At 45.8% G+C, this 22,550-nt stretch overlaps 1 protein-coding gene across 1 annotated transcript in view; it reads right to left on the bottom strand.

The window, feature by feature from the left end:
- LOC126108915 (glycine--tRNA ligase) overlaps positions 1 to 22,550 on the bottom strand; it is a 171,028-nt gene that overhangs the window by 90,980 nt on the left and 57,498 nt on the right. Inside the window, exon 5 of the mRNA XM_049914277.1 lies at positions 13,828 to 13,973. Within this exon, the coding sequence (XP_049770234.1) occupies positions 13,828 to 13,973 (146 nt within the window). The remainder of the gene's footprint in view (positions 1 to 13,827; positions 13,974 to 22,550) is intronic.

The raw sequence follows: 22,550 nt of genomic DNA, 5'->3' as shown, positions 1-22,550 counted from the left end.
AACGTAAGGGTTTGTCACATAAACTGCAACAAATGAATGCAACAGTTTCACAGTCGCACAGTTTTCCCTGTGATCTGTCAAAATATATGTTTTTAACGTTTTCAAATTTTTCCGTCTGTAGACCGTCAGATCCTGCATATGTCCAAGCAAATCTGAACATGTCCTGGAATTTTAGAGAGTGAAGTCGATTATGTGTGAGTGCCTGAACTTTGACAATTGACACACGATCACGTAAACAATACTGCTCTGTGTACCTGTGCAGCTTCGCATAATAATTGTCTGAAAATAAAAAATTAAACCTTTCTCTCGAGGGAAGACTTGAACCGAGGACCTCTCGTTCCGCAGCTGCTCACGCTAACCACGGGACCACGGCGCTCCTGAGCTCACACACTCCTCAACGTTGCCTATCTTGCGCACGGACTACTCAGTTTGTATATTTTGCTTATTTTTTTCATAGTCCCACACAACTTCTTCCCATTTTCTTGATTGATCTGTGTTCAGTTTTTCAAGGCCTATCCACTGTGCCAACTTAAAACTAAATCTGAGGGGATTGCAATGGGGAGGTTCCCTCGTTAGCAAGTTCGACAAGAAATCTCCCTCCTCTTTTTTTTAACAACATCACGTTCACCGTCGACTGTATTACAAGGTCTAGTCACACCGACGTGATCACTGCCCGTGTTCAGCGTCGACAAGCAATAACCACTCAAAGACGGCAGGTGACAGTACTGGCAATGGAAGGTATATAAAGTGTGTCAGGTGGATCAGGAAAATGGTACAGTCAGTGTCATAAAATTCAGAAATGGAGCAATCTATCTGACATCCAAAAGGGCACAGTCATACACTTTTGGACTGAGGGTAGAAGCATTTCTCAAATTGCTCAGTTTGTAAACTGTTCGCACGTCGATGCGGTTACAGCATACAGTGTCCGGCCAAATGGCAGTATCAAAAAAACCTGTGCCGAGGCAACGGCGGTGCACCACGGCCCACGTAAGACGGGGCGAATGATGTATACAGGGGCAGATAGACGAGCAACTGTCGAGCGAGCGACCACCCACAAGAACTGAGGTGCTTCCGGCAGCGTCTCCTCGATGAGGATTCGGCGAACGCCGTGTACAGGCTTCCGCGCCAGGTGCCCGGTTCACGCACTCGTGCCGACTGCAAATTCGTAGGCCGGAATGTGCACGCCAATACCACAAACAGACTTGTACCGAGTGGCAACGGACGGCATTTTAGGACGAATCACATTTTATGCCCCGTCAGACGTACGACCGACGCCCTGCGACAAGCACCAGAAGGGTGCGGGCCGGAGGAGGAAGTGTCACAGTCTGGGAAATACTATCGCGGCATTCCGTGGGTGATCTCGTCGTGCTCTCCGGGCAAGACAGATCGATACGATTACGCATAAATCTCCGGGGACTGTGTTTGTTCCTACGTGCGATTTGTTTCTCCTCAGTGCAACGGCACCAACGGGCAGGACAGTGCGACACGTCACACGATTCACAGTCTACCTGTGTGCTTCGAAGAGCACCGGACGAGTTTGCCGTACTCCCCTGGCCGCCAAATTCCCCACATCTAAGCCCAATTGAGAATCTGCGACCCCACCACGATCGGTCTGTTCGCATCACAGATTCTCGACTGAGAAACCTCTCGCAGCCAGTCGCGGCTCCACATTCCCATCGGTACCGTTCGGAACCTCGGTGACTCTTCCTGCACGATCGAGCGAGGTGGCACAGTGGCTACCACACTGGACTCACATTCGGTAGGACGACTGTCGAATCCCGGGTCCAGACATCCGGATTTAGGTTCTCCACGATTTCCCTAAATCACTCCAGGTAAATGCCAGGATGGTTCCTTTGAAGCGGCACGGTCCACTTCCTTCCCCGTCCTTCCCTAATCTGACGAGACCGATGACCTGACCTCGCCCCCCCCCCCCCCCTCCCCAAACAACCCCAACCCCTCTTCCTGCACACCTCGCACCAGTCCACACTACAAAAGGTAGTTATTCAGATTTTTTACATGTGTTCACATTAATGTGACAGGACACTGTATTTACCACAATTTCAACCCTAAGAAGTCATTTTCAAGGTGTTAAAGTTGCCACTGAGATACAGACCAAAGTTACATATTTCACTGATAAAAACTGTTTCACAGTACATCTACAAAAAATGAGTACTGAGAATAAACAAGAATTACCTGCATGCTGAAAACATAGTGGATGTCAATAGTGTTTTCAGCACGTAAGTAATACACTATGCGATCAAAAGTATTCAGACACCCCCAAAACATAAGTTTTTCATATAAGGTGCATTGTGCTGCCACTTACTGCCAGACCTGTACTCTTAAGTCAATGACCTCAGTAGTCATTAGACATCGTGAGAGAGTACAATGGGGCACTCCGCAGAACTCACTGACTTCGAATGTGGTCAGGTAATTGGATGTCACTTGTGCCATACGTCTGTATGCGACATTTCCACAATCCTTAACATCCCCAGGTCCACTGTTTCCGATGTGACGGTGAAGTGGAAACGTGAAGGGACACGCACAGCACACAAGCGTGCAGGCCGATCTCGTCTGTCGACTGACAGAGGCCGCCGACGGTCGAAGAGGGTCGTAACGTGCAATAGGCAGACGTCTATCCAGACCGTCACACAGGAATTCCAAACCGCATCAGGATCCATTGCAAGTACTACGACAGTTAGGTGGGAGGTGAGAGAAGTTTGATTTCACGGTCGAGCGGCTGCTCGTAACCCACACACCGTGCCATTAAATGCCAAACAATGCCTCGAATAGTGTAAGGAGAGTAAACACTGGACGATTGAACAGTGAAAAAAATGTTGTGTGGAGTCACGGATCACAGTACACAATGTGGCGAACCGATGGCAAGGTGTGGGTATGGCGAGTACCCAGTGAACTCCATCTGCCAGCGCGTGCAGTGCCGACGGTAAAATTCGGAGACGGTGGTGTGACGGTGTGGTAGTGTTTTTCGTGGAGTGGGCTTGGACCTCTTGTTGTTTCGCATGGCACTATTACAGCATAGACCTGCACTGATGTTTTAAGCACATTCTTGCTTTCCACTGTTGAAGAGTAACTTGGGGATGGCAACTGCACCTTTCAACACGATCGAGCATCTGTTCGTAATGCACGACCTGTAGGAGAATGGTTACAGACAACAAAATCCCTGCAATGCACTGGTCTAGACAGTCACAAACTTGTAAGTCATTTTCAGCCAGATGTCTGGATACTTTTGATTATATAGTGTATCTGTTAATTCCCAAATGCAGATTTTTTGTGGATGAACTACAAAACATATGCTTTTCACCAGCGGAATGTCTATTTTTGTGCACACGGGATAATTATGAACTCCATAAAACACTTCAAAATGTTGGTACCGATATATGGCTAATGAGGAGAGGTCCCCAGTGGTGGGATCGACTTTTTGAAACAATCTGTAGGGTGATGTAGGTTAAGGTCCAAGAAACTGCACCCTGCAGTCACACACACACTGGCGAGCCCCCATTTATGAGCAATCGATGAAAAAAAATTTCAGAATTTCACGAGATGCTCTACATGTTTAAAAATAGTAACAATTTACATACTGGTTACGTAGTATGGTGATTAAGGTACTGATCTCACATTCGAAAGGTTGCCTGTTGGTATCTCTTAACGTACATTAAAATTTCTTTGTTTTTAAATCTTTATCAAAATTACTTTGATCACCACTTTTACCTAATTAATTGGTTTGCAGACAGATTCACATCATTTGAATCAATGTTTTAACTTCCTCAATTCTCTTATGTTTTCTTCCTATCATTCTTTTCCAATGTGGAATCTTTGTGCACGTGAATTTAATTATTTTTCTTTGTTTATCTATCACAATGTTTAAGCATTCGAAAATGCCGATCAGATGGTTAATAAAATGAAAGATGACATAACCTATACTGAGTGTGCAAAGGTGTCAAAAATGTTGACTGGTCGTTCGGTTGTTTGAGTACCGAACCGGGAATAATCCTCAGAAGACGGATACAAAAGGCAAATCCTGAGAAGTGCGCGCACACAAAACTGAGAGTTCGTCTTACACATTCTGTATCATTCCCTACATTATGTTTAGTCATTTACCTAAACCAGTTTTTTAAAACCATTTCATGGATTTTGTAATTACTCTGTACATTAGTTGTAACTTTAACCACTGGAAAATGATTTAGGTAATCTTCAGACAGAGCAACCGAAAAGGAACACAATGGGCAGTCAGTTACATTGAAAACCAGTTGCAGAGTACCTGGCAACACAGTTCTGCAGAAGGCGCAACTCTGAAATGAGAAACTGCAGTTGCCGTGTGCCAATCGTGGAAAAGAAGGAGTACTGTCATGTCGCACCAGAACATATTTTGGTTACACTGGGCATGCCGAGCATAGGTACGAGCCGAGAGGAAAGTAGGGTTCTCTATTACTGCAAAGCGTGAATGAGGAAACTAACAAAATTCTGGATTCATCCGTATAACATAAAAGAAAGAAACTGCTGGCTTTATGTAGTAGTCAAGGAGCTGCAGACATAAATATTCGAAACAGAACAACTAAACAGAACAAATACGGTGATTTGGTACAGTCGATTTGTTCTGCCGTAACACTCTTTTACTTTTGTTTTGAAAACTCACACTACTAGTAATTTATACACACAGAAATGTGGCGGCCGTTTCAGTTTGTTAAATAACTCTTCGCGTATACCACCGCGTTTAGACGTATCGGAGATTCGTGGCTTTTCTGTCGTTTTCACTGTTCCGTTTTAAAACTCCCTACCCAGACTACGGTTATAGTAATTGAGCCACTTTCAAGTACCTAATTAAACAAATGTTCCTTTTCTCAATGTTCCCGGAACACGGCCAGTGGACTACAACGTCGCAGGCCGGGCAGACCGGTAAAACGGAACAGGTGGCAAACTGTGGTAGAACTGACATCCGACCTCGACGCCGTGCGGAATACGAGTGTGTCCGAACACACAGTGCACCGAACACTCCTAACGGCGAGCCTCCGCAGCACGCGCGTACACCGACACCGTGACGTCGGCAACTGCGAGCGAAATGCACACGTCACCGTCGGCACCGGACACTGTCGCAGTGGCAGAGCGTACCACGATCCGACGAACGCAATACCTCCTCCGTCGTGTCGAAGGGAGAACGCGAATCCGTCGTCTTTCGGGGGAACGGCTCCTCGACACCCGTACTGCGGGACGGAGACGACTCGGGGGGCAGCCCCGTTACGTCCCGGGGAACATTCACACCGGAATCCGTGGGTCCGACGGAGCTCGTGCGAGGCACTGTGACGGCCGAACGGTACTGTACACCGGTTGCAGACTACGTACACCCTCCGTGTCGATCACGTTTCCCGACGGCAGTAGCATTTTTCGACAAGATAGTGTGCCATGTCAAAAGGCCGAGTGCCACAGAGTGGTTCGAGGAACGCAGTGGCGAGTTCCAACTGGTGTGCTGGCCCCACAACTCGCCATATCTGAACCCGATCGAACACATCGGTGAGGTAACTGAACACGTGAAATCTCGTCACTCCCACACCGGAATTTACAGAAATCGGGTGACTTGTGAAGAGATGTCGTCCCAACTCCCCCCCCAGTGACATACCGAGCCCTCACTGCCTCCGTATAATGACACGTAACCACTATTATCCATCCCAAATGTGGACATCCCAGCTACTAAATAGGTGGCCTTTCAGTGTATAGTTTTCACTTAACAATCTTGCAGAATAACAATGGCTGCTACTCACATAAAAGAATACTCCTGTACGATTTTGCATTTTCTTGTACATTTACTTTCACTGAGGTACTGGGGACTTTATCTTAGCTTTAGCTGTGCAGTAAACTGCATTTGTGTTATACGACATTCTTTTCCAAAATGACAACTTGCTTTCAATATCAAATCACTCCTGACATAGCCTGGAAGCTTGTAGTTGAATATCTTCCAATGAAACCAATACAGATGTGTGTTCGATGAACGGGTGCAACTCGGATTGCTCGGCAATGTGGGACACCGAGTTGCTGGCAACTCGTCGGCAATGCACTCCGACCAATTTACAGGTGAGTCACTCTGCGGAGCACTATTTAACTATATAGAAAGTGGTTCGCAATCGACCGGTTATCGACTCGAATTATCGACCGGCTATCAACTCACATTGGTAATGTGTTTCATTCGAGTTTCTCTGTCTGTCCGGGACCTCGAGATCAAAATTATAATTGTGAAAATAGTACTAAGTAGTATAGTCAATGATGAACATAATATCGTTTGTAAAATTTAACAAAGCTAATCCCAAAATGAATACATCTGTTAAATATATTGCTCGTTACTTATTACTATAGAAATTGGCCGCAAAACCTGAGCTCTGACTGAAGAAACTTTGGAGAATCCCTTGACAGCACTCCGTGGACAGAAGGCAGAGAGGAAGTTCATTTGTCGACATGGAAAGAAGCAGGTGGATATGGAGACATGCCAACAGTTCAAATACACACATCAAAAAAAGTTTTGTATCACCCCAGTTCTAAGAAATACTGAAGATAGACGTTAATTGAGTATACTGTATCACGGACACAGTCCCTTTAACTGTTCAGCATGTCACTAAACCCACCCAAAAATGTAAACAACTGTGCACGAGCAGTGTCTATTAGACGGAGGGGGTCCGACAGCCAATCAGTTCCAGTCATTCCACCAGGAAGGAGGTACACGGCTCGTGTCGTCTGTAGTCGATGACACGCCTCGCTCAGGCCGACCGAGGGCTACTACTGCAGCGGACGATCGCAACGCCACCATGTTCAATAATGCTTTTCGTGCAGCTACTGGATATAGTGTTACGACTCGAACTGTTCACAACAGGCCACACGATGCACAGCTTCACTCCCGACATCCACTGTGAGGTACATCTTCGCAACCGCGACACCGAGCAGCACAGTACAGATGGGCCCAACTACGTGCCAAATGGACTGCTCAGGATTGGTACCACATTGTCTTCACTAATGAGTGTCACATATGCCTTCAACCAGACAATCATCACAGACGTGTTTGGAGGCAACCCGGTCAGGACGAACGCCTCAGACACACTGTCCGGCGAGTGCAGCAAGGTGGAGGTTCCCTGCCGTTTTGGGGTGGCATTACGTGGTGCCGACGTGCGCTGCCGGTGATCATGGAAGGCGCCGTAACAGCTTTATGATATGTGAATGCCATCCTCCAACTGATAGTGCAACCGTAGCGGAAGCATATTGTGAATAACTTCATTCAGGATAATGACATCACTCAACTAGAGTGGCCGGCACGTTCTCCAGACGTGAACCCTATCGAACAAACCTGGGACAGACTGAAAAGGGCTGTCTACGGATGACCTGACCCACCAACCACTCTGGGGGACGTACGCCAAATCGCCGTCGAGGAGTGGGACAATCTCCACCGACAGTGCCTCGATGAACTCGTGGATAGTATGCCACGACAAATACAGGTAGGCATCGATGCGAGAGGACGTGCTACTGGGTATTACAGGTACTGGTGTGTACAGTGGTCTGGACCACCACCACTGGAGGTCTCGCTGTACGGTGGTACAACGTGCACTGTGTGGTTTTCGTGAGCAATAAAAACGGTGGAAATTATGTTTATGTCGCTATTGATCTCTATTCCAATTTTCTGTACAGATTCCAGAACTCTCGGAACCGAGGCGATGCAAAACTTGTTTTGACGAGTGTAGTTTTCGCAACAGTAACACTGTGCAAATAACAGTTTATTCAGCCTAACGAAGAATACAGTAACAAAACTGTAAGACTAGTCTTGAAAAAATAATGAATTTATGGCTGTTTGTGACAACTGCCCCAGTCTTTTTTATCTTGGCCAGGCTGGAAGAAACATTAGTATAAGACAACATGAATACATTTCAGGGACTACAAATAATTTAAAGATTTTATTCACGAGTAGCAAAGGCAACAAAATGGACCTCCTCAAAGAACTAGAAATATATATTTGCACCCTGACTTCACCACATTACCTTCTCAATGACTAAGTGGAGTTAGCCAACAAACAATTTCTGCACATTTTCCTACAGCTATTCACACAATTTAAATGAAGTGGATCCCCAATGTTCAGAATTCTGAGCAAGAATGTGGACCTCCTGCCATTGAATGCAATATTGCCAAGTTTGTAAGGAAAGAAAAAGATCTTTCTGAACACCAGCTGCTCAGCGCAACACTTATTTTCTGGGCACGCCTCATTTTACAAAAAAATGCAGAGAAGACATTCATCACACATTTTAGTCAGATTTTTTGCTGAAATTATACACTCCTGGAAATGGAATAAAGAACACATTGACACCGGTGTGTCAGACCCACCATACTTGCTCCGGACACTGCGAGAGGGCTGTACAAGCAATGATCACACGCACGGCACAGCGGACACACCAGGAACCGCGGTGTTGGCCGTCGAATGGCGCTAGCTGCGCAGCATTTGTGCACCGCCGCCGTCAGTGTCAGCCAGTTTGCCGTGGCATACGGAGCTCCATCGCAGTCTTTAACACTGGTAGCATGCCGCGACAGCGTGGACGTGAACCGTATGTGCAGTTGACGGACTTTGAGCGAGGGCGTATAGTGGGCATGCGGGAGGACGGGTGGACGTACCGCCGAATTGCTCAACAAGAGGGGCGTGAGGTCTCCACAGTACATCGATGTTGTCGCCAGTGGTCGGCGGAAGGTGCACGTGCCCGTCGACCTGGGACCGGACCGCAGCGACGCACGGATGAACGCCAAGACCGTAGGATCCTACGCAGTGCCGTAGGGGACCGCACCGCCACTTCCCAGCAAATTAGGGACACTGTTGCTCCTGGGGTATCGGCGAGGACCATTCGCAACCGTCTCCATGAAGCTGGGCTACGGTCCCGCACACCGTTAGGCCGTCTTCCGCTCACGCCCCAACATCGTGCAGCCCGCCTCCAGTGGTGTCACGACAGGCGTGAATGGAGGGACGAATGGAGACGTGTCGTCTTCAGCGATGAGAGTCGCTTCTGCCTTGGTGCCAATGATGGTCGTATGCGTGTTTGGCGCCATGCAGGTGAGCGCCACAATCAGGACTGCGTACGACCGAGGCACACAGGGCCAACACCCGGCATCATGGTGTGGGGAGCGATCTCCTACACTGGCCGTACACCACTGGTGATCCTCGAGGGGACACTGAATAGTGCACGGTACATCCAAACCGTCATCGAACCCATCGTTCTACCATTCCTAGACCGGCTAGGGAACTTGCTGTTCCAACAGGACAATGCACGTCCGCATGTATCCCGTGCCACCCAACGTGCTCTAGAAGGTGTAAGTCAACTACCCTGGCCAGCAAGATCTCCGGATCTGTCCCCCATTGAGCATGTTTGGGACTGGATGAAGCATCGTCTCACGCGGTCTGCACGTCCAGCACGAACGCTGGTCCAACTGAGGCGCCAGGTGGACATGGCATGGCAAGCCGTTCCACAGGACTACATCCAGCATCTCTACGATCGTCTCCATGGGAGAATAGCAGCCTGCATTGCTGCAAAAGGTGGATATACACTGTACTAGTGCCGACATTGTGCATGCTCTGTTGCCTGTGTCTATGTGCCTGTGGTTCTGTCAGTGTGATCATGTGATGTATCTGACCCCAGGAATGTGTCAATAAAGTTTCCCCTTCCTGGGACAATGAATTCACGGTGTTCTTATTTCAATTTCCAGGAGTGTACATACAAGTAGTAATTGAAAAATGATATTTATCTGATTATGTTGCTACCAGACAGTGTTTTCTTGTCCCGAGACCAGACAAAGCAACCTGCAACAGTGTCACAAAAGTTGCAGTACAATTCTCATTGGAAGGAAGTTTGCGTAGTATAAAAATTTTACAGGAGAGCACGACTACTGTGCAAAATTGTTACTTATTTTCACGTTATAAGTCATCCTGACATATGACACGTGTCTTTGAAATGGGACAGTGAGGGCAGTAATTTAGTAAGAGGAAGTACAGTGAAGAGCCAAAGAAATTGGTACACCTGCCTAATATTATGTAGGGCCCCCGCGAGCACACAGAAGTGCCGCAACACGGTGTGGCGTGGACTCGACTAATGCCTGAAGCAGTGCTGGAAGTAACTGACACTGTGAATCCTGCACGGCTGTCCACAAATCCGTAAGAGTACGAGGGGGTGGAGATCCCTTCCGAACAGCACGTTGCAAGGCATCACAGATATGCTCAATAACGTTCGTGTCTGGGGAGTTTGGTAGCCAGCAGAAGTATTTAAACTCAGAAGAGTGTACCTCTGTAGCAATTCTGGGCATGTGGGGTGTCGTACTGTCCTGCTGGAATTACCCAAGTCCATCGGAATGCGCAATGGACACAAATGGATGCAGGATGCTTATGTACGTGTCTCCTTTCAGAGTCACATCTAAACATATCAGGGGTACCATATCACTCCAAACTGCACACGTCACACACTATTACAGAGCCTCCACCAGCTTGAACAGTCCCCTGCTGACATGCAAAGTCCACGGATTCCGTACCCGTACCCGTGCACCTGCTCGATACAATTTGAAACGAGACTTGTCCGACTGGGCAACACGTTTCCAGTCACCGAGAGTCCAATGTCGGTGTTGACGAGCCCAGGCGAAGCTTAAAGCCGTGTGTCGTGAGTCGTCCAGGATACACGAGTGGATCTTCAGCTCTGAAGGCCCATATCAAAGATGTTTCCTCGAGTGGTTCACACGTTGACGGTCGAGCATCGAAATCTGCAGAAATTCTCTTCAGTCGTCGTCAGTCCCATTCTTGCAGGATCTTTTTCCGGCCACAGCGATGTCGGAGATTTCACGTTTTACTAGATGCCCGAATTCACGGTACACTTGTGAAACGGTCGTACAGGAAAATCCCGTCTTCATCGGTACCCGGAAGGTGCCGTGTCCCGACAATAACACCACGTTCAAACTCACTTAAATCTCGATATCCTGCCATTCTAGCAGCAGTAACTGATCTAACAACTGCGCCAGACACTTGTCGTTTATATAGGCGTCACCGACCACAGCACGGTATTCCGTCTGTTTATATATCTCTACATTTGAATATGCATGCCTGTACCAAACTCTTTGGCATTTCACTGTATCTGCAGAGATGTATGTGTAAGCTCAGTATATCATCTGATCAGATTAGTGTGTTTGCCCAGGAATAAGAACCAAGGCTGAACAATGACGAGACTGAGTATGGAAACACAAGAAGACTGTATTGTATTCATGCCTAATACCGATTCTGTTAAGAAAGATGAAAGAATAACAGGACGATTCCCGAACTGCAGAATACGTTTGCACAATTACCTGCGGAGGGTCACATTCTCCGCCAGGGCTTCGACTGTCTCTCGTCGTGCACTGAAATTAGGAATGTCCACCCCTCCCACAGTGTCAGTATGCCGCCCACCGAAACTACACAATGTCCTGGCCCATCTCTACTCCATCCCCGGTCCCAATCCCTTGCCTCGTGGCTCATATCCCTGTAACAGACCTGACCCGTACATTCTCCCACCACCACCTACTCCAGTCCAGTCACAAGCATCACCTATCCCAACAATGGCAGGGCTACTTGTGAAATCAGCCACACACTCTACAAACTAAGCTACAACCAGAATGAGATTTTCACTCTGCAGCGGAGTGGGCACCGATACAAAACTTCGTGGCAGATTAAAACTGTGTGCCGGACCGAGACTCGAACTCGGGAGCACTCTCCCGAGGAGAGTCACTTTCCCGCAAAAGGCAAAGGTCTCGAGTTCCAGTCTCGGTCCGGCACACAGTTTTAAGCTACAACCACCGTGTCGCAATCTACGTGGGCACGACAACCGACAGGCTGTCTACATGGACGGCTGCCGACAAACTGTGGCTGAGAAACAGCAGGACCACCTAGTTGACGAGTGTGCTGCCCAATACGATGTTCTTCACTTCACAGTCTGTGCCATCTGGATCCTTCCTACCCACACCAGCCTTTCTAACCTGTGCAGGTAGGAACTATCTTTGCAGTATACCATTCCCTTAACCCTCCTGACCTCAACCTCCATTAGTCATTAGTCATTATCCTACAAACACCTATCCTATCCTCTTCCCCGTTCCCGGTCAAGCACCACACAGTCCCCTATTGCACCAATGCACCCACAGTGTCTTTACTTCTCTACTTTCTCACCCCCCTCCCCCCTCATCCACTATCTAACCTTCCAACTGCACCTAGCTGCCTTAAGCTCTCTCCACCTCATCCCTGTACGTTATCGCCCCCACCCCTACCTGCTATCCCTCCCAGCCTCCTCTTTCCCCACACCGCTTTGACTGCTTCTGCCATTGAGTGCTGCTGGTCTCAGTAGTCTGGGCTCAGCAGCCGCAGACCTCGCTCATCAGTACGAGACGTGTGTGTGTGTGTGTGTGTGTGTGTGTGTGCGCGTTTTCACGCTGTCTAGTTCTGAAGGAGGTCTTTCTGGATAAAAGTTTACTTGTGTGACAGTCTTTTTGTCGTCTCTATCTGCAACTCGACATCTCTGCTATACAGTGAATAGCAATCTATCCTCTTCATAATATTATCATTATTCCATCCCGGATTATCCACTGTACAAAAGGGAAGCAGCGGTCGGGAAGGGAGTGAGACAGGGTTGTAGCCTGTCCCCGATGTTATTCAATCTGTATATTGAGCGAGCAGTAAAGGAAACAAAAGAAAAATTTGGACTAGGTATTAAAATCCAGGGCGCAGAAATAAAAACTTTGAGGTTCGCCGATGACATTGTAATTCTGTCAGAGACAGCAAAGGACTTGGAAGAGCAGTTGAACGGAATGGACAGTGTCATGAAAGGAGGATATAAGATGAACATCAACAAAAGCAAAACGAGGATAATGGAATGTAGTCAAATTAAGTAGAGTGATGCTGAGGGAATTAGATTAGGAAATGAGACGCATAAAACAGTAAAGGAGTTTTGCTACTTGCGGAGCAAAATAACTGATGACTGTCGAAGTAGAGAGGATATAAAATGTCAACTGGCAACGGCAAGGAAAGCATTTCTGAAGAAGAGAAATTTGTTAACATCGAGTATAGATTTAAATCTCAGGAAGTTGTTTCTGAAACTATTTGTATGGAGTGTAGCCATGTATGGAAGTGAAACATGGACAATAAATAGTTTAGACGAGAAAAGAATAGAAGGTTTCTAAATGTGGTGTTACAAAGGATGCTGAAGATTAGATGGGTAGATCACATAACTAATGAGGAGGTATTGAATAGGATTGTGGAGAAGAGAAGTTTGTGGCACAACTTGACTAGAAGAAGGGATCGGTTGGTAGGACATGTTCTGAGGCATTAAGGGATCACAAATTTAGCATTGGAGGGCAGCATGGAGGGTAAAAATCGTAGAGGGAGACCAAGAGATGAAGCCACTAAGCAGATTCAGAAGGATGTACGTTGCAGTAGGTGCTGGGAGATGACGAAGCCTGCACAGGATAGAGTAGCACGGAGAGCTGCATCAAACCAGTCTCAGGACTGAGAACCACAACAACAACAACAACAACATGATTTTGAGAAGAGTCTTATTTATTTAAGAAAATGAATGCTGTGGTAAATTCTTGTCTTGGAGCAGATACTGCATAATTCAGCAAAGGAGTCCACAACAGATAATGCTCCTACTGCCACGATCAACTGAAGGTAAACATAAAAATATTTAACATTTGTGGCTTGAGGTAAATCTAATGATGGAGAATGTTTCTTTAAAAAAACAATGTATCTCCTGACACTAGGCCAACTCTCTGGCCTAACACAGTGACTGCGAGTGCTCTTACCCCTTTACAAGACCAGAGGGTCCTATCTGCGTGCCAAACATCAGGTTGAATTCTATCGGCTCCGTCAGTTCGTTCCCGGTCAGTGGCGACTTGATCGAGAATTTTTTCAGGACGGCTGCCATTTCATCTTTTTTCATGCCGTCGAGCTGCAAGAAGTAAAAATGAGGAGACTTATTGAAAAGGATGCATCACAACTGAAAACATCTCAACACACATATATAAATCCTTGAGAGTTAGACTAACACAATTTTAAGAAAACATTAAACTTGACATAATACGAGGGCTACCCACAAAGTACATTACATTTTCGTCTGTGTCCGTTAGGGGCGGGACTAGCGCGGCCATCTCGGTGTCACGGCATTCTGCCGCTCAGTCGGCATCCTGCCGTGCTAGTGAGAGGTTCGTGGTGTACTCCGTCGAGTTACTGTGACAGTTTAAAATGTCAGCGTTAATTGAAAATGCCGCGAAGTGTGAATTGCGTGCTGTAATAAGGTTTCCGACTGCAAAAAACTGTACACCGATAGAAATCTATCGGCAGCTTTGTGAAGTGTACGGGGACAACATAATCACTGAAGGTGGAGTGCGTCAATGGGTCATAAAATTTAAAAATAGCTGAACTAGTTCACGACGAAGAGCGAAGTGGAAGACCCAGAATAGTGACTGCCGAACTTGTCGAAAAAGTCGTGCCACGGTCCATGACAAACCGTAATTTCACAATAACGGAACTCTCTATGAGTTTTCCACAAATGTCACTAAGTTTGTTGCACGAAATCATTACCGAAAAGCTCAGTTACCACAAGTTTTGTGCAAGATGGATACCAAAAATCTTGACAGAGATTCACAAAAATCAGCGAACGGCTGCAGCGTTAACGTTTTTGGACACTTACGAGAAAGATGGCGACTCATTACTCGATCGCATCGTTACTGGTGACAAAATGTGGGTTAAGCGTGTGAACTGCGAGACAAAATTGCAGTCAATGCAGTGGGGGCACACAAATTCCCCCAAAAACCCAAGAAATGCATGCAGACAATGTCAGCAAGGACGGTGATGGCGACTGTGTTTTGGGACAGAAAAGGTGTGATTTTTGTGGGTTTCCTGGAAAGAGGCACTACAATAAACTCTCAAAGGTATTGCCAAACTCTGCACAACCTCACAAGAGCAATAAAAAACAAGCGCAGGGGAAAGTTGGGCTCCAAGATCTTGCCGATTCACGACAACGCCCGGGCCCACATGGCAAATGCCACTCGTGAAGTTCTCGAATCTTTTAAGTGAGACTTGTTTACTCATCCGCCGTACAGTCCCGACCTGGCACCGAGCGACTTCCACTTATTCCCAGCAATGAAGAAGTGCTTGGCTATGCAGCGTTTTGATGACGATGCACAGCTTCAAGAAGAGGTAATCACATGGTTGAAGGCACAGGCGGCTGAATTTTACGACGAAGGAAGTTCCGAGCTCATCCATCGCTACGATAAGTGCCTTAATTTAAATGGCAACTATGCAGAAAAGTAGTATTTAAGTGTGGCTTTCATCTGTATATAATAAAAAAATTTTCCAATACTTTATTTTTAATTCCAAAACGTAATGTACTTTGTGGATAGCCCTCATAATAATAATAATAATAATAATAATAATCTGCTGCACACCTCCTTCTAGACAATTTAATTGTTCATTATTTCTGAAACAATGAAAGATTTTATTTTGTGTGTGTGTTCTTTCAGACATGTCTGAAAGAACAGACATCATTCTGACCCTGCAGCCATTATGAATCACAATGTCAGTAATATGTGGGTAAGCTGACAATCTGGATCTGACAGGACGTGTGCTAGGGTAGTCTGTGCAGTTGTTATGACCACTGTGTGCCTAGTAGCGGCAAACAGGTTCGAATCGTGGATCGGTACAAATTTTCAACTTTCCACATTGATGCAAATCAATGCCCACGAGCAGTTAAATGCCTCAGTCCTTCACATCTTGTTAAAATATTATTATTATTATTATTATTATTATTATTTATTGTACAGATATAAATATACAATTCGCAGTAATATTTACACAATAAAGTACAAAAGAAATAGGCAGCTCTGGTCTCAATTGACCTTAAAGAATGATGTCAAAGAGCATATTCATTCCAAAGTCTTTAGTGCGGCTTTGGTGATACCCTACCAGTCTCCAGTGAAACATCTCTCAGTACATTCCTCAAAAATTTTGTGCGTGGTCTGAACTGGAGCCTCACGGTCACACAATGGGGAGTCTGACTGTCCCCAGTTGTACAGAAAGGACTTAGTTTTCAGCAGTTTACCTACTGAAGGCCAACACAGCTTTTGTAAAAGAGAGAACGGAAAAATTTTGCATATACTAAGCCTACAGCCTTATAGAACACTGTGACTTAGTTCTTGTACTCCAAAAATAATAAAAATATACGAGAAAATACACAGCACTAAATGGATACACAAAGACTATTTGTTTACTGTGAAACCAAATTGTTTATTGTGAAACCAATTGCTCCTACATGCTCTGTGTGTGTGTGTGTGTGTGTGTGTGTGTGTGTGTGTGTATGCACATTATCAGAATTAATCTGTTACGGATACCACAAGGGAATGCAAGCAACACGACCACAGCATCTAGCTGAACTCGGTCCGAGATATAATCTTCCTGTAACACCTTTGTCCAATGATGAGCCTGGAGTAGTTCAAAAACTAATGAATGATACAACAAATACGTATCAAATTCAACAAGGTGTCAGGAATTAAAGTCAATGGAGACTTTTTCCCCACCTTCTCACTGCTGATCACACATAACTCAACACTTTTTGTATTCAGTTGTATCCTCATACTAGCACAGGGCGATTTAAGGGGTCGGGTCATTTTCGGGAAGGAGACCACACAACGAGGTCATCGGTCTCGTCGGATTAGGGAAGGACCGGGATGGAAATCGGCCGTGCCCTTTCGAAGGAACCGTCCCGGCATTTGCTTGCAGCGATTTAGGGAAATCGCAGAAAACCTAAATCTGGATGGCCGGACGTGGGATCGAACCGTCGTCCTCCCGAATCCGATTTAAGGCAATAAATCATTTTCAGCTGTAGAAAAAGTAAAAAGCATACCTTCTTCTCCTGCACTTTTGCAACAACAAGCCACAAATAACAAGTACTGTGTATCTACAATGCACAATTAGCAACTGTGATGGAATTGTGACGATGTAACAGTGTCCGAAATTTTTCTCAAGTGAATTGAGATCGACACTGAACCTTGTCCATTCCACCTAACTTTGGTGCCCCTCGACACACAGAATTCGTGCAACAGATTAATTTTCTGCACTGAGGTCGGAATGGAACCACGGTGACTTTTGGTATGGCGTCAGTGTTCCATTTCCTGCGTGTGATCTATAACCTTTCTTCACAGAACTTCGCTTCCTCGTGCACGGATGGGCACCGAAAGAGAATGTCGATTGTCCTCCAAGCTTCTTTAATACTGTAAACAACTTAACTTTGAACTTCCTGTATTCACACTTTCTTTTACATCACATGAACTTCCTATATTCACACTTTCTTTTACATCACAATCTCATGTACTAAGCAAATTGACAGATGTTATACGAGGGGGTAACCAAAAGAAAATGAACTAATTTTTGTTGCACTGCACTTTCGTAGTACCGCATTTTGCCACTAGGAATTCACAGAGCAAACATTCCAGAACGGGCAAGCCGAGTGTCATTACTGAAGGAGGTCAGGACTAGTTTTGGCAGAATTTATAGTGACAACTGTTGGGTGATTGTCGTTTTTGCGAGGGCTGGTTTTCACGAAAAGGGTGCAGAGCTGAAATTCTGCTTTTTGCTCGGAAAAAGTGGAACAGAAACTCCCAAAATTTTAAAACTGCCATACGTGGAACGTGCTGTGGGGGGAAAACTCACAGGTTCGAGTATTCTCCTGTTTCAAAAACAGGTGAAATGTCACTCGATGATAAACTTCATTCTGGTCACTCTTCTGTGGCACAAACACCTGAAAATGTTGAAAACATTTATGCAGACATCGACGAAGATCGATGACGGACCATTTAAGAAATTGTGGAGCTGTGCTTGGAGTGCAGAGCAGCAAACTGTAACAGAAGATCTGGGAATAAAAAGGATGACTTCCAAATTCGTGCCACAACTGCTGACTGCTGAACAAACAAAAGGTCATGTGGAACAGTGCAGTGCTTTGAAACAACAGTCCCCAAAATCTTATTTAAAAATTATCAGAGGTGACAGAACTCGGTGCTATGCTTACGATCCCAAATCAAATCGACAGTCGAGCTTGTGGAAGACTTCGGGTCCGCCTCCCCCCCAGAAAGCTGTCAGGTGACGTCAAATATTAAAACTGTGCCGATTTGTTTTTCAATGTGAGAGGAGTTGTCCATTCAGAGATTGTTCGCCACGGTCAGACAGTTGATTAGGCTTTCTACTTGGAAGTTTTGAAAAAATTGTGCAACAGTGTGTGACAAGTGGTCCTTCTGTAGGCCAAGTCACAACCAAAAATGGAACAACCCCTGTTCCTCACTCGTCCCATAACCGACCTCATCCGTGCAACTTTTTGTTTTTGCTTTCTAGAATGAAAAGAGAGAGAAAACAAAAGTGTTTTGCTGATGCTGCCGAGTAGAAAAAAAAAAGCATCACGAAAAGTGAAATTGAGCAATGTTTTGAAACATGGAATAAAAGATTCAGACCAGTGTGTTACTGCAAGTGGAGAGTACTTTGAAAGGGATTAAAGATTTGTGCTTAAAATATGAATAAATAATCTAAAAAAAGTTCAGTTTCTCTCGGGTACACCCTCCTACATACGTAGTTCGTGCAGAAGCGAGACAAGTAGTAACTTTTTACACGAGCCCATTTGACGCCGTCCACTGCAGCCGTGAGTTTATCTCCCTTCTCGTCTCCTAAAAACCTGCAGAAGCCGACGCCGAGGAACGAGTGGCCCCACACGGCACGTGGAGGTTCTCACGTGCCGTCTCCATCTCGCTCTGCTTATCGACGGCAACAGAAATTTTATCTTCGGTCTTTCGTATAATTATTGACCATTAAGAGGTATAATCTTATTTTAAAGGCCTAGTACATTAAGACAAGTACAGGGTTGTTACAAATGACTGAAGCGATTTCACAGCTCTACAATAACTTTATTATTTGAGATATTTTCACAAAGCTTTGCACACACATACAAAAACTGAAAAAGTTTTTTTAGGCATTCACAAATGTTCGATACGTGCCCCTTTAGTGATTAGGCAGACATCAAGCCGATAATCAAGTTCCTCCCACACTCGGCGCAGCACGTCCCCATCAATGAGTTCGAAAGCATCGTTGATGCGAGCTCGCAGTTCTGGCACGTTTCTTGGTAGAGGAGGCTTAAACACTGAATCCTTCACATAACCCCACAGAAAGAAATCACACGGGGTTAAGTCGGGAGAGCGTGGAGGCCACGACACGAATTACCGATCGTGATCTCCACCACAACCGATCCATCGGTTTTCCAATCTCCTGTTTAAGAAATACCGAACATCGTGATGGAAGTGCGGTGGAGCACCATCCTGTTGAAAGATGAAGTCGGCGCTGTCGGTCTCCAGTTGTGGCATGAGCCAATTTTCCGCGGGCTACGCGTGAAACTTGCCCGCACGCGTACAACCGTTTCTTCGCTCACTGCCGGCCGACCCGTTTATTTCCCCTTACAGAGGCATCCAGAAGCTTTAAACTGCGCATACCATCGCCGAATGGAGTTAGCAGTTGGCGGATCTTTGTTGAACTTCGTCCTGAAGTGTCGTTGAACTGTTATGACTGACTGATGTGAGTGCATTTCAAGCACGACATACGCTTTCTCGGCTCCTGTCGCCATTTTGTCTCACTGCGCTCTCGAGCGTTCTGGCGGCAGAAACCTAAAGTGCGGCTTCAGCCGAACAAAACTTTACGAGTTTTTCTACGTATCTGTAGTGTGTCGTGACCATATGCCAATGAATGGAGCTACAGTGAATTTATGAAATCGCTTCAATCACTTGTAATAGCCCTGTATTAATGTTACAAACTGTGTATACATCTCGAGGTAGCGTAGCTCACGGTTTGCCAATTACCCAGATACGAGAGCACTTACTGACTTCTGACAAACTTTACACATAATTTCAAACTTTTTCTCTCATATACGAGGTGGACCACCTAAAACTTTTGCCACAAACATTGCGGAAACGGAAAGTGCTTTTCGCGTGTGGTCTTCACAGAACACATCGGTACTCGGGGGGACGTACTGTTAGCCGATCGACAGATTATAATAATACTTAGAAAGTGTATTTTTTGTGCAAATATACATTCTCTTAAGTGGGACAATGGCTACTGAAGTTAACGGATTAAAAGTAGGGCAAATTAGAACATTACCGGTGTGTGTCGCAGGATTCCAGTGCGAGTTGTTTTAGCACACACAAAAGAACAACACAGGTGCATACATTACTTTTTTGGATTCTGACCAGTAGGAAGACGACAGACCGTCACGGGTCGTGTTCAAAATTACCGTCAGCAGGAGCAGTACAAACTTCCAGTCCAGTACGGAAAGAGTGCCGTTCAGGTGCTAGTATTTCAGCAGAGATGTCCGAGTGGTCTGTACTAATACACCATTTTGTAACATCGGGTGTAGTCGGTAAGTCCTCGTAGCTAGCACCTTTCAGCTTTCCCCACAGAAGGTCTACAGACGTCAAATCCAGGGAACAGACTCGCCGAGTTACAGGTCACCTGCGTCCGATCCAATCTGTAAACAATTCGTGAAGGCACACTGTAGTACTGGGTGCACTACGGGCCGGACAGCCGTCGTGTCGGTGCCGCAGGTTCCTCCCGGTCTGTGGGAGACGGCACGCCAGGAGGCCGCGGCGCTCACGCGCGTCTGCTGTCCCGCCTGTGGAGGACGGCCCTACGAGCTGACGGTGCACTACCCCACACCGTACGTTTACATTCCGTGGGCGCCGACATTCGACCCGACGAGAGCCGACGGCGACCGTCGAAAGATCGGTAGTGCACGTTTCGGCACTTTACCTGGCCACGATCGGTAACTGTGGTTTCGTCACTAAACGAGATATGTGTCTGGATTATTTTGTCTTAATACCCGTCTACAAAAGTTAACACAGTTCTCACAATTGTTCCCCTGCAGCTATCAATGGAGAGAAATGTGATAGGGACGGAACTGATGTCGACAGAGAATGCACAGGACCCCCGCCTGCCTCACGCCGCTCCTTGTGCGAATGTGCTGGAGCTAATGTGCAAATCAACTGCAACACCAGAAAGCACATTAATTTCCCCTTCTCCTGTCGTCACGTTTCCTTCTGTTACACTGTCTACTACTTTCACGTAACCGGTCAAAGAGGACAATAAATAATTGCCGAGACGGTTAACGTGTACTGGGATATCTTGCCACGTACACCGTAAGAGAACGAACTGCGCTTTTCCTACACTCTCAGCACTTCGAGAGCGAGTGGCCTTTTTCTGCACCGATAATCCCCATCGTCCAGTACTGCTCGGACTGTCACATACTAACTGACCGGCAAGTAGCAATGCACTCGAGAAACACACAGGCACACCGTAAGCTAACACGCCCAGCATCCTACCTGGCAACTACGCAAGTTAAATGACACGAACAAATGTTGGTATGGAAACTTTTCAAAATAAGATATCTTGTAAACAGTTTGCTCTAGAATCCTCAGACAAAACACCATTAACATCCTAATTTACCCTACTTTTAGTCTGTCGATGTCAACAGGCACTATTCCACTAAAAAGGTGTATGTTTTCACAAAGAATGCACCTTCTAAGTATTATTACAATCTGACAAATGGCTAGCAATATGCACATCAATATCACCTTCAATTTATGGTAGAAGTTTTAGGCAATTCACCTTGCGTGTTTAATGTCAAATACAGGCCAAGTGAGGAGGAAAGGAGTATCAACGATTTGGAACAAAAGACTTCACACGAACATATGCCCTACTCCAAACGGTTTCCAAGATAGAGCACCTTCAATGTCACTTTTGTAGGTTTTTCTCAAATAACTTCAAACTGTGGCCACCAGCAAAAATCTGCCACAGTACAAAATTAAACTGCATTAAATTTGCTGCAAAAATAGGTACTATTGATTTTTTTTCTCTAGGGCTGACAGTTTACGCAAAGAGAGTGATAGAGTACAGACAATCTTGCACGACGTGCACACGCTGAAGCTCTGTTAGTTTTTGTACACCAGTTTGAGACAGTTACACGACTTGACAGACCACAAGCGTCCTGTTCAAATTGTTCGTGTCTTATTCCTCTATACTACTTGGTACATTGTAAAAAAGACCATGTCTTCAATCGTACAGAAAATAAACAGCAATGTAAATTAAACATGGTGAACCTCAGAATTAGGAATAGAGCATATATCAGTGTGAAGAGTGTTGTTCAGAATCACCAGTACTATCACCCCTCAAAGCACGAGCTTTCCCCCCTATTCACCTTGTATTTAACATTAAGCATCTCATCACGGGCTCTGAAATACCTGCCTTATGAGGTACGAGCTCTTGTCCAGTAGAACAGATGCGTTTCACGGTGTAGAGGGACTTTGAATTTCGCCACGCTACACTCGTTCCCTCAGATATAAATTATACTGTTGCAGCTGTACGAGCGCTCGACGGCAGAGAAAATAAGAAAATGAAGGTACAAAAAAAATTGTAACTCCTTTTGTTTTCTATCTGTCTTTTGTCT

The sequence above is a fragment of the Schistocerca cancellata genome, chromosome 11 (assembly GCF_023864275.1).
Source record: "Schistocerca cancellata isolate TAMUIC-IGC-003103 chromosome 11, iqSchCanc2.1, whole genome shotgun sequence".
NCBI classification, from domain to species: domain Eukaryota; kingdom Metazoa; phylum Arthropoda; class Insecta; order Orthoptera; family Acrididae; genus Schistocerca; species Schistocerca cancellata.
This window is presented reverse-complemented; position numbering and strand designations above follow the sequence as displayed.